This window comes from Sceloporus occidentalis, unplaced genomic scaffold, assembly GCF_023333645.1.
Source record: "Sceloporus occidentalis isolate IW3139 unplaced genomic scaffold, rSceOcc1.0.p SCAF_8, whole genome shotgun sequence".
Classification (NCBI taxonomy): domain Eukaryota; kingdom Metazoa; phylum Chordata; class Lepidosauria; order Squamata; family Phrynosomatidae; genus Sceloporus; species Sceloporus occidentalis.
In genome coordinates this window covers 35,406,162-35,419,193 of record NW_028316988.1, presented here as the reverse complement: position 1 = coordinate 35,419,193, position 13,032 = coordinate 35,406,162, and the positions used below count along the sequence as shown (strand labels likewise).

Below are 13,032 nucleotides of genomic sequence, written 5' to 3'. Positions count from 1 at the left end.
CTAGTGCATCTTCCTTTCCTGAGCACCACTTGCACCTCTGAGATTTCTCTCTCCATGTACGACTAGAGTCTATGTTGCAGAATTTGAGCATAATTTTGTTTATGCAGGAAATTAATGCTATGGTCCTATAGTTGCTGCAATTTTATCTTGCTATGCCCAGAAGGCAACAGCCATTGATGGTTTGCACAAAATGTATAAACTCTACACATAAAAGGACTAAACTGTATAAAGGGACTAAACTATCATTAGGATACTCCAGTTTGAGGGCAAATTATGCTTCTCCACATTAAACAAAATCAAAGCTCTGAATCTCCTCAGTGAGAGAAGAGGCTCAACAATGGCAATTCTTGCCATAACAAATCAGAACTTGGATAAACTTTTTGGTGGGTATAACTTCCAAAATCCATGCTACCATTTTAGCAGGGGGGATTCTGGGAGCTGTAGTTCAAAAGACAAAGGTTTCACCAGGCTCTTGACCTATCGTGGTTTCCGCCTGCAACTACAGTGGACCCTTGCTATACGCTGGGGTTTGGTTCCAAGATCTGCCGTGTATAACAAAATCCGTGTATGCTCAAGTCCCATTACATATAATGACAAAGCAAGATGGTGTCCCTTATAAAAATGGAAAATCAAGGTAAATTTATACTTTTTTGGAACATTTTCAAACCGTGTATGCTTGAATCCGTGTATAAAAAAATCCGTGTATAAGAAGGGCTGACTGTATAATATACCAAACAGTCAGGTCCTAGTTGTAATATATACAATATACATTGCCAGAGTATATTGCATTGCATATGTAATATGTGCAATATACAATGTCAGAGTAGTCAGACCCATCATGGTTTCCGCTTGCAACTATGATATACCAAAGAGTCAGTCCCTAACAGAGGTAAGTGGTTAAAGGTGGTAGAAAATAAGTTCAGGCGAATTTAGATAACCTCCTTAAAAGAAGGGGGGGGGGGAATCAACATTCACTACTGCCAAATGTTTAATCTTTATAAATCTGTCCCCCTGTATTTAGAAATCTGAGCCACAAATTGAGATTAGATCTCAAAACAATTTTATTCATACAATCTCTTGTAGTCAATCCAAGTATAAAAGAACAGATTCCATACAGACTTCATTCCTAACAAACTCGTGAACCTAATTACATTTGAATGCAAGAAATACCAGCAAGGGGGGGAATCACACTTTCACCACACAAGCTCTCTGCATGTTTCCCAAAGAAATCCATCAAAACAAAAATTTAAAAACAAAGATTAATCTTTACAATTTTTTCCCCATTCCACACCAAGCATCTCTCAGCATAAACTTTCAAATGGGGTGGTGGGGACTCTAGCTATATGGTTGGCACCTTCAGAAGACCTCACTCATCTTTAACTACAGTGTGACATTGTTTTATTTTCCACCCAGCCCTCAACAAACACATTCAGGCTGGCAACATGTTGGTGACATACACAGGTGTAAACCCATCTCATAGTTGTGTAGGCCTTTCCCCCCATCTTTGTAGAGGTTGGTATTTTCTTCCACAACTTCTGCAAAATCCAAACCCCACCAGGGCTCCCTACTGGGTTGCAATGGCCTCCAACCTCTGCCATTCCATTGCTAGAGAGAGAAAGGGACTGGAGAAATGTCTGGCTATATCCTTGTAGCCAAAGTGGACTCATGCCATCATCTGCTGAGATTTCTGGAGGACCCCAATAGATCTTGGCAGAAGAAACCTTGGTTTGCGTCTGGATACAGGAATACAGCCAGATACTTCTCCAATACCCCATGCTCTCCGCTAACAACAAAATGGCCATGGAAGAATGAGAGCAACTCACCAAAACATATTGGTGACTCATGTGTGGTGATAGAGGAGATGTAGTGGAGCCCCACAGGCAGACCTCTTATGCTACACTTGACAATATAGGATTGTATTGTCAATGTTCTCTTGCTTTAAAAGACTTATTGGCGGGATACAGACCAATTTGGGGCGGACTGCAGTCGCCCCTTTGCGCCACAGATTGGGGCCAGGGCAGCCACAGCGGCAGCCCAAACGCCCCAATACGGCACTTTCAGGACCAGGGAGGAGCAGCAAAATGCCACTCCTCTCTGGTCCCAAAAAGGGGTGTCCTTGGGGCTTCATGCCCCAGGACACCCCAGGAGCAGCAGCCAGGGGAGAAAGGGGCCACTCGGCCCCTTTCCCCCGGCACCATTCCCGTGGAAACGAGGCTCCCTCCAGGAAGGAGCTCCGTTGGACGCGATGCGGCCATCACGTCAAAATGGCGGCGCCCATGTAGACAGGGTGCCACCATTTTGACATCCTGGCAACAGACTAGGGTTAGGGAGCATCTAATAAGGATGCTCCGGGCAACCCTAGTCCGTCGCCAGGATGTATTAAAAGGCCCATCTGTACAGGGCCATTATTAGGAGAAAAACAGCTGATCCAAGTACAATTTGGTTTGTCCAAGGAGAATAACACTTGATACCGTACAGGGAGAGTACAAGCAGATTGGGACAAGAGGGAGATTAAAACAAATACTGGGGCTGGGGGAGAGGAAGCATTCGTCTCTCTATTTTCTAAAGGTCAGTGTGCAGTTTATGGAACTCCAAGTTTGTACTTCACTTACACTGATGGATTTTGAACACTGCCAAGCAAAGTTACAACTTAAGACGGCTGGTCAGTTCAGCAGGGCTCGTGACAACTTATGACACATACACACAGAGCTTGAAACAGCAGCCAACTTGAATATATATATCTAAAGAAATATATATATATATATATATATATATATATATATTCATTCTGATGCTGCCTGTAGTTGTTCCAAAGCACAGGATAACAAAACTCTAAAGGTTACCCTAAATACATGCTTTTACAAAGGAGTTAGTTAGCAATATTATGTCTCTGCCTCTTCGTCACTGCTTGCAACACTGCTGTCTGTGGATGCCGTGACGTCTTCATTGGCACCTTTTGTGTTCTCTTCCTTCTCCACCGGTTCATCTTTCATGCCACCCTCAGAGGCACCGTTATCTTTAGACGGCTGAACTCCTTCAGGCAGTTGTTTGCCAGTTTCCGAAGAATCGGCATCGGATGCGGTTTTTGGCATTACTGTACTAGGATCACTTATAAAGGCTTCCCACCCTTTCAGCCTCTCTTCCCGTTCTCTTGCGGTCTCTTCAACCTGCATTCACATACAACAGTTATGTTAATGCTTTATCAAAGGGGGAGGAGAACTTCTTCTTTTTTTGTTTACAAGTTTAATACCCAAAACTTACAGCTATGTTTTGTATTAGGTTCATTTTGCAAGAGCATCCATGTAACCTCACCATCAACTGTACACAATACCCTAAAAATTAGCATTACGGTGAAGGACAACGAGACTTACAGTATTTTAAAAAGATTACAAAAGGTTGCTGAAACCTTAACTGATCTATGCTCAGGAGAGTTTAAAAACAGCTGTACTGGACCAGATCGAAGGTTAGATTTCAAACTACTCCAGAATTTTATTCCCATATTAACTAAAAAGATGCCTCAGAGAAGCAAATGAATAGAACATGAGCAGATTTGTGTGTGCAGTTATATACTAATTATGACTTGCAAAATCCCATATGGCTCTGCCATATATATTTGAAGGACCGCATCTCCTTATATGAGCCTGCCCAAACTCTAAGATCTGTGAGAAGTGAGAGGGAAATCCTTCCCTGAGTCCTACCCATCTTCTCAAGGCACATTCAGTGGCTACAGAGAGAAGGTCTTCTTGGTGAATCCTCCCAGGCTTTTGAAGGCCAGAATATCTCAGTTCTTACTCTCCCTTCCATTGCCAAGTGAAAACTTTCCTTTTTCAAAAGCAATGGCTTTTAATGGTGTTGTTGGTGTACCTAGTTGCATGTGTGTGTATATAAACTGCAGTTGTTGTTGTATGCTTTCAAGTCCTTTCTGGCTTATGGCAATGCTAATCATGAGATTTTCTTGATTTTGTTCTAGGATAGGTTGACAACTGAGACTGTATTATTTTCTGACAGTAACACTTCACTAAATACGTCATGTATACACATGGCCAGAGTGAAGAAAAATTGATTTTAAAGCATTGTCATGGCTTCTTCTGTGTTAAAAATAAAAAGCAGGTCAGGTGTAAAATGCGCATGGCAACACAAGGCCTAGTTGCCAGAATGAAACATCATCACCAAAAACTGCTTGGCAGAAGCAAATGATCATGAAAAAGTAGGTCTGTCTGAAGAACAGAGCAGACTGCACTATTTACTCAAATACATTAATTCACAATTAATCAGCTTTGTGACGATGCTCAAGTAATTTCAGAAGGGACACATTATTTACCTCAATAATTGAACTCGGCTTTCTTGACGATAATTAAATTGTGACTTATATCAAAGGTTTAAATCCCTTTAGTTCAAATCAACTCACCCTGGCCATACCTTATGAAACAGAGAGAGACATACCTGATAATCTGTGACGCCATCCCATGTTTCCACACTGAGCTGACGTCCACCAAACCAGCGTCCGCTCAGTGCCTGTTTGCAGGCATCGGCTTCCTCTGCCTCTTTAAATGAAACAGATGCGACACCGTCTGGATGTCTCTGTAAGCAAGCAGAAGAAACCCATTAACTATCACATCCCATTTCAGCTTTACATACACTTAAAGAAAAGATGGGCAAAGTGGGGGCTGCAAGCCACATGCGACCCCTGGATCCCACTTCTCGAATGCAAAGCCGGTCCATTCCAGAAAAATCAACACCCAAATCTGTATTAATTTTTATGCTTTTTCTGGGTCTTTCCCCCCTGAAACCACATTAGAGGAGGGGGGTGCAAAAACATCCCCAGCCACACACAGAACCCTCCCTCCATTATACCTTTATTTTAATCAGAGCTCTTCCCAAAATGGTGACAGGAAGTGATGAGTCGTCATTTTGGGAAGATCTCAGAGGAAGATATAGCTACTTGGGATCACTTTGGGGGGGAAGGGGAGGCAGCCCATAGGAGGGTAGAGGGGTGAAAGCAGCCCTTGGTCTCCATGTAATTTTCCACTCCAACAGAAGGGAATGCTACAAAAACAACAGCTCCAGTTATTTCAAAAAGCACACCGCGGAAATAATCATTTTCACATTGCTTTAACTGTCCTGGTTCAATGCTACGGAATTGTGGGAACTGTAGTTTTGTGAGACTAAATGCCTTCTCTAACAGAGTGCTCTGATGCCACAACAAACTACAATTCCCAAGATTCCCTAGCAATGAGTCAGGGCAGTTAAAGCAGTGTCCAACTGGATTATTTCCGCAGCGTGGTTTTAAAACCACAGATTCCCCCCCCCAAAATACAAACATTAATACAGAATAGCAGTGTTACATGTATCCAAAGTATAAGGATTAGATTGATCTATGCCCGAGCAACAAATACCTACATCAAATATAATGACTTTTTTTACTTGTCCAAATTTTTCACATTCTGACCGAAGATCTTCTCTGATTTCATTTAGAACTAATGGATCCTCCTGCAAAAAGACACATTATTACATCCTTTTCCTCAACCAGAAGTTTCCCATGTTCACCAAAGCAGTCTAAGAGGCAGACAGACAACAATATATTTTCCCAACCCTAATTTTTTTCAGTATTCAATATTGAAGATGTAAGCTTGGAAAGATATATGGCAAGGCTCCTAGTGAGAAAATCCTTGGTCAAGATTGATGGAATTTTAATGAGGTTACCTTCTTGTTAAAGTGACATAGAGTCTATCCACACTGCAGAAATAATCTAGTCTGACACCTCTTCAACTGCCATAGCCCAGTGCTATGGGATTCTGGGAACTGTAGTTTTGTGAGACATTTAGCCTTCTCTGCCAAAGATGCTCGCTCTGGTGCCACAACAAGCTACAATTTCCAGAATTCCTTAGCACTGAGCCATGGCAGTTAAAGTGGTGTCAAACCGGATTATTTTTGCAGTGTGCATGGCCTATTAGAATCCAAGTAGCTTGGACAAGTATGATTACTAGCTCTATTTCCAGCTAAAAGAAAAATAAAATATCCTGAAACAGAAACAAGAGTCATGTAGCTGGTGATCCACACATAGCCCTTGGGATCCCCAACAACCTTCCCCAAAGGTGCTCCTGGCAAGCCCTGAAAAATTTCAGCCCCAAATGTACTTTTTCAGCCATAAAGGCACATGGAAACAACCAGAAACAACCTTTTTTGGTGCTGTAGAAAGCTCAAACTGGCCTGAAAATGGTAGCCAAAATGGTAGCTGTGATGATACAACAAACCCCTTTGGAAGCGCAAAACAGCGTACTAGAGCCCTAGCACACTAGAGCATTTAAACCTTGTCCTAAAATATTTATATACTATAGTTGCTGTTAAGATTTATTTTTTAAATCCTAATGAACCAATATGCATTTCTTATCTAATTGATTCCTCCACTGGATGAATCACTGGTGGCGCAGTAGTTAAATGCCTGTACTGCAGCCATTCACTCGAAACCACAAGGTTGCGAGTTCAAGACCAGCAAAAGGGCCCAAGCTTGACTCAGGCTTACATCCTTCCGAGGTCGCTAAAATGAGTACCCAGACTGTTGGGGGCAAATTAGCTTACTTGCTAATTAGCTTACTTGCTGTTCACTGCTATGATCTTTGGAATAGCGGTATATAAATAAAACAAATTATTATTATTATTATTATTATTATTATTATTATTATGAAGGAAGTGGGCTTCCTACCTCAAAATCTTTTGGGTGGAACATGTTCCGGATAATGATAACCCGCTCGTGCCGCAATCGAACGGAACCCTCTTTCTTCTCTGGCCTCCAATCCAGCAGTCTAGTGAAATGAAGCAATAGTAAGAGGTTGGGGCTGATCTCTTCAGTTTCTAAAAGTATTTGTTGAAAAAAAACATTAATTTGACATTTCTCAAATCGTGTTTTTCAGCACTGGCAGTCATTTTTGTTCCAAACAAGGCAGACTCCTAGCAACATGGATCTGACAGGTTATTTTGTAAACCACCTACGAGAAAAGCACCTGGCAACATCAACTAAGCGCATATTTAGCAAGGCTGCTGAGGAACTGCGTCTGGACTATCAAACAGTAATAGCCTGGAGAAAATGGAAGACTGCTACAGCTCCACTAAACTGTGCACTGAGTATTAAAATATTCTGACATTTACACAAATATACAGAACTGTCAAATGCTCAAGTATGCTTTGCAGTGTAAAAACTATTCTTTGTTTGTTTGTTTTGATAAAAGAAACAATTGTATGCTTTAAACTGTTATTTACATTAAATAATGAAAAAGCCAATGTTGTTTATAGAAATAAATACCCACTTCTGTTGCTGAGATAGTTTCTTCTTGTAGTCTTTGCATTTCTTCCTCTTCTTGGTGGCATCGTACTCCCCCTTCAGCTGAAACTGTGCAACTTCCACATGTAATTTGTAGCCTCTAATTTCATTTTCATCCAATAACTTTAATGCCAGTTCGACAGATTCTCTCTAAAAACGGGGAGAAGAGGAGGAATTAAGGTTTTATCATTCAGGCTTCCACCAGATCATAGAGTAGCCTGTTAGGAAGTATAATTTACAAATAAGAAACTTGTTACTGGTCAGGAGAAAAAAACCATCAAGTAACACAATAAAATATTTGTGTATCGGTAACAAATATACGAAGCATCATTAAAAATAGTAATATCTGAAACATGCAACTGACCTTTAAATAACAGCAGAGCCCATCTCCTTTAAGATTCCCTTCTCTGTCTTTGTAGAGTTTAATTTTAGGCTCCTCTGTTTGTGGATCGCGCATAATGATGCCGCATTTCGACATAACCTGTACAAACTCATCTTTTGTAATATCTGGCGGTAAACCTGGAGAAATAAATGAGAACAAACAGAAATGCAAGCAATACCACAAATGCAATCAATGCCACAAAATGATTTTAAACAGAAAATAGGAGTAGAAAATTCTAATGTGTTCTAATATGTTCTAACTAGTGTTCTAATGTGATTGGGGGATAAATTTAATTCATTAGCTCTGGAAAAACAACTAGCTGCTTATGTCACACTGTGACACATTTTGTGTTACATCAAATTCAGGTCTTAGCTTTCGAATTTGTGAACATGTAACCAACCCTACCACCAGCACTGCAAAAAAATGCATTGGAGACACAGCTCATTCAAACTGGCTTGCGCAAGTCAGTCTTTGGAAAAGTCCTAAATAACTGCTTGTAATGTATATAGAAACTACTGAGCTAGACGGACCAAGTCACTGATCTATATAAGCCAGTTCTCTAACTAGACAGACAAGAATGTTTCAGCAGTTGCTTATCTAACACAGCTAAAATTCAGTAGGAATCCAGTCAGCATTCAATGGACACAGAGAGAGGGCAACACTCAGTTAACAGAAATACTAGGAGTGGAAGTTGGAGAACACAATTACAAAATTCAAACACGTTACCTTACTAATTTTTGCAATTGTGAGGTACGTTATTGAAATCTCGGTTATGCATAACTCAGTTCTCAAATTGCAATTTTGTTGTTTCTGTTCTCCTTCCATTTTCCTGTTGCTGCCAGTTTATGCCTCTTTTCCCTCTCCATCTCTGCTGCAGCTGGCTGAATTTTACTAAAATCATCATCAAAATTTCCCTCTTACTCCAATTCCAGGAAGGACCCACTTAAATGCAAAGGTGCAACACATTATGTAACATGGACCCCGTACAGACAGGCCAAAATAAAGCTGCTTTGGGTCACTTTAGAGGTATGCTGTTTAAATGATGCATGCATCCTAAAAGTACAGAAGCTGCACCAAAGCCATGCTCCAGTTCTAAGGACTGAAGCGCAGCTTTAGTGCAGCTTCCAGATTCTTAGGACACATGCATCATTTAAACAGCATACCTCCAAAGTGACCCGAAGCAGCGTTATTTTGGCCTATCTGTACGGTCCCATGGTTTTATAAATCTGCAAAGGCTAAGAAGCCTGCTCCTCACCTGTTACATATACATTTGTGTTTTTCTGTTCTTCAACGTGAAACCAGCCTAAAGGGAAGATCAGGATTAGTTAATGTCACAGTGCTTAAAAAAAAAATAGGACAGCTCTTCAGACTAGTGTTCACATGATACTCTCAAAGCCACTGCCAATCTCTGGGCTCAACAGACAACCAGTCTAACCTGGAACATAAGAGCAGCCTACATCTGTCACATCTGTCAAGATTTAACAAGATCGTTTTTAAAATCACTAAATACGAACTGTAATTTGATACTTTAACCTTCAAATTTTGGAACAAATAAAGTGGTTTATGGATGGTTACAAGAATTTTTTTATGACTGTCCCCTGTAACATGACTACTGATGCTGCATAATGCTCAGCTCCAAAGATCCAACCATTTCTTCTTGATCAGCAGACTCCTCCTTTGGAGGTCTTTAAGCAGAGGCTGGATGGCCATCTGTCAATGGGGATGCTTTCATTGTGAGTTCCTGCATGGCAGAATGGGATTGGACTGGATCAGGGCCCTTGGGGTCTCTTCCAACTCTACGATTGTATGATTCTACTTCTAAGCCATGCACAAGGAGGGCCCTTGCCTGCGTCAGGTTTTCTTTTCTCTCCTTTTTGTTTAGGATCTGTTGGCTGTGATGCTTTTGGGTCTCTTGGCTGCTGGATCTCCTTTCCCTTCGGCTTTGGAGCAAGTTTAGAGTCAGTCTTTGCGGCAGATGCAGACGAGTCTTCTGAATTTTCAGAGGGAAAGCCGTAGTTCGCGTGGTACGTTGCCAGGAAGTCTTCGGTGATCTGAGAAGGAACACAAGGATATCAGTCCAAAGGCTACATCAAAGATGCGACCTCAGTTCCTACATGAGGTGAACAGCCCAGGCCTGAAGGGAGCATGTGAAGCAAATAATGCAGATTGTGTTCTATTTTTAAAGCTACGGAGCAGCAGGAAAGGACAGACATGCCACCTCTGAGTATCAGGATGCTGCTGTGGGGATATTAGGGAAAGCCATTTTGTAAACTGCAGCAGCTGGGCATACCTAGGAGATCAAGTCATCCATGGTTCGCGGGGTGCGTTTATCCTCAGTTAACAACTCTCCTGTAATGCTATCTCTCTATAAACACTTTGGAGCAGGAGGCAACTCGCTGCAAAACTCCTGCATCAATTACCAACCATGAAACATCAGCTAGCGCCCGACCAAAATGAGCCTCCATGTTTTCAGGAGCCACTGTTTAGAAAGGATTCAGTAGCAGAGCGGCGTAACCTGGATCTGAGAGCTCAGTCGTGTGGCTGCAATGCTGGCACTGGATCTGGATTCCAGTTTCAGGCATGGATAAATATCCATGGAGGGCTGAGGTTATGTACACAGCCTACATGCGGATTGTCATTGTGACAGTCTTCCTAACGAAGTTGCTCAAATAAACTTTTCAGTACGAATACCCTAAAATATTACCTAGATGCTATTATTATTATTATTATAAGCAGCAAAGAGTCCTGCAGAGCAGCTCAGAAACAAACTTATCACAGCATACTATATATATATACATACACACACACACACACTCTCTCTCTCTCTCTCTCATGGGTGAGTCTAGAAATGTTAGTCTACACATTATTTGTGGCTTTGGCTTTTACGGATTCGATTATCCACGCATCTTATTACTATGTTCTCTCTAGGACTCTCTAGCTCCTCCAGTGCAGCTCCATGGCCAACTCTAAGTCCTACTGAAGGACCCAGAGATCCCTAGAGAGGACGCTCCACTGGGCCTTTGTAGCTCCTCCAGTGCAGTTCTAGGATCAACGTCTGGCAGAGGCTGGGCACAGAGCTGGACTGGAGGACTGGGGAAGGCAATGGCAAACCCCACTGTATCAGATCCAGGGGAAGGCAGTGTCAAGTCACACTGTCTCAGCCTCGGGGGAAGATAATGGCAAGTCACACTGTCTCAGCCTCAGAGGAAAGCAATGCCAAGTCACATCATCTCAACCTCAAGGGGAAGGCAGTGACAAGTCACACTGTCTCAGCCTCTGATGAAAGCAATGCCAAGTCACATTTCTCAGCCGCAGGGTATGGCAAGTCACACTCTCTCAGCTTCAGGAGGAAGGCAATGGCAAGCCCCACTCTCTCAGCCCCAGGGGAAGGTCTTGGCATGAGAGGGTGGCCCTAAGCCACAACAAGCCCCGCCCCCTCCCTCGGTCACGTGACGCGAGGCCCCGCCCCCGCTCACCTTGGGGAACCAGGCCCTCTTCTCGCGGTCCCACTCGTACTGGGTCCCGTCGGCCGGGTCTGTGTACGTGAAGGGGTCCCTATCGTCGTCGTCGTCCTCGTCTTCCTCCTCCTCCTCCTCTTCCTCCTTCTTCTTCTTCTTCCCGTAGAGCTCCTGGAGCCGCAGCTGATGGTGGAACTCCTCGTTCCGGTCCGAGCTGCCGCCGCCGAGGCTCATGGTGATGGCGCTGCCGCGGCTTCTCCACCGAACTCCCTCAGCGGCGCCTCACGGCAGCACTAGACCGCTCCTCCCCTTAGGCCGCTGCGCATGCGCGACGACGTCTCAACACTGCGCATGCGCGGCTACGCCCGCTCGGCCGCCATTTTTGCTCCCGTTCTCCTGAGGTCAATAGCAGCATTTGAACTACAAATCCCAGAATCCCATGGCGGCGATATCAAGCTGCATTATTGGGTTTTGACACCCGCCCGCGCTTCTTTATTAACCCATAACTATTCTTTATTGTTTTCCTCGTCGCGTCTGAGGAAGAAGTTTATGGCGAGTGTGTCTTTAAACGGTTCATTATTAAAAAAGGGGGGACTCGCATGCGCAGAAGCGTTTCCGTGGGTAAAGGGGACGCGCATGCGTGAAATCGATCCTGAAGCTTGACGGTTGCTCTGAGGCAGTGCAAGCTGCGCATGCGCAGAAGCATTCCCTTTTCAAGTGGGTGGTTGCGAGCTTCTCCTTCTCTTTAATAACAATTTGAGATACATTTTTAAACACTTAATGAAGCACACGCTTCTTCCAGAACCATTTGTTGCTGATTTATGGAAACAGATCATTATGAATTGTATAGGTTGAGGAATAGTTCCGCCCTTTCCCTCATTCCTTCATTCTCAACACTGCGCAGGAGCGGAAGTCGCTGCTTAAGCATGTCTAAGGGAAGGTAGAGGAGGAGACGAGTTGGTCCTCCAAATGCCTAGAGAGGAATCACAAGTCCAATTGCCTGCACCTCTCAGGCCCAAAGCACACTGCATAAATAATCCAGCTTGGGACTGTTTTAATTTGCCCTGGCTCAATGCTAGGGAATCCTGGGAACTGTAGTTTTGTAAGACATTGAGCCTTCTCTGTTAGAGAGCTCTGGTGCCACTATAAACTACAGTTCCCAGGATTCCCTAGCACTGAGCCTGGGCAGTTAAAGCAGTCTCAAACTGGATTATTACTGCAGTGTGTTTAGGACCTAATAAATAATAAGAATAATAACATTAATTTTATCCTGCCCCTCTGCAGATCGCAGTAGCATGGCCATGACCCCCGCAGATGACACTCTCCAAATGTTTTGTACTATAGATTCCATCATCCTTTGCTGAGATGATCAACAGTGGCCCCGGTGAACAGTACAATTGGTAGTCCACATGTCTGGAAGCCACTGGGTCAGGAGAAGACTGCAACTCCCATTGACCCCAGCCAACAAAGCCAGTGAGAAGGCGTCATAAAGAGTCATATAGCCTTTGCAGCCTTTGCGTTGTTGTGTGCCTCTAAGGTCCAAAACACACTGCAGAAATAATCCAGTCTGACACCACTTTAACTTGCCCTGGCTCAATGCTAGGGGATTCTGGGAACTGTAGTTTTGTGAGACATTGAGCCTTCTCTGTTGGAGAGCTCTGGTGCCACAATAAACTACAATTCCCAGGGCAGTTGAAGCGATCTCAGACCGAATTACTTCTGCAACATGCTTTGGACCCATATAATTTTTGACGTATGGCGAGCCTAAGTTGAACCTATCATGGGGATTTCTTCTATATAAATGTATTTTTCTTCAGAGGGTTTTGTTCCTCCGAGGCTGAGAGAGCGTGACTTGCCCAATTTCGTCCAATGGG

General features: G+C 43.3%; 1 protein-coding gene across 2 annotated transcripts; it reads right to left on the bottom strand.

The window, feature by feature from the left end:
- Nucleotides 1–1,043: 1,043 nt before the first annotated feature.
- Nucleotides 1,044–11,463, bottom strand: LOC149308677 (17S U2 SnRNP complex component HTATSF1-like). 2 transcript variants are annotated; one of them, XM_089536282.1, is made up of 9 exons: nucleotides 11,177–11,463; nucleotides 9,547–9,751; nucleotides 8,956–9,003; nucleotides 7,683–7,837; nucleotides 7,305–7,468; nucleotides 6,704–6,803; nucleotides 5,401–5,490; nucleotides 4,444–4,581; nucleotides 1,044–3,167 (listed from the first exon to the last, which is right to left on the bottom strand). In XM_089536282.1, exons 1-9 carry the CDS (start codon nucleotides 11,390–11,392, stop codon nucleotides 2,883–2,885), a joined length of 1,401 nt encoding a protein of 466 aa, XP_089392408.1. In that variant the 5' UTR covers nucleotides 11,393–11,463; the 3' UTR covers nucleotides 1,044–2,882. The 2 variants fall into 2 exon arrangements, with proteins under 2 accessions (XP_089392408.1, XP_089392409.1); XM_089536283.1 differs by lacking the exon at nucleotides 8,956–9,003.
- Nucleotides 11,464–13,032: the final 1,569 nt, after the last annotated feature.

Excerpts from the sequence above, each read along its gene's own strand:
- LOC149308677 (XM_089536282.1), bottom strand. The coding sequence starts at position 11,392 with ATGAGCCTCGGCGGCGGCAGCTCGGACCGGAACGAGGAGTTCCACCAT. Across the intron at positions 7,838-8,955 it reads CACAAATGTATATGTAACAG|GTTTACCGCCAGATATTACA; the intron begins GTGAGGAGCAGG and ends TTATTTCTCCAG. Across the intron at positions 7,469-7,682 it reads GGCTCTGCTGTTATTTAAAG|AGAGAATCTGTCGAACTGGC; the intron begins GTCAGTTGCATG and ends CCCCGTTTTTAG.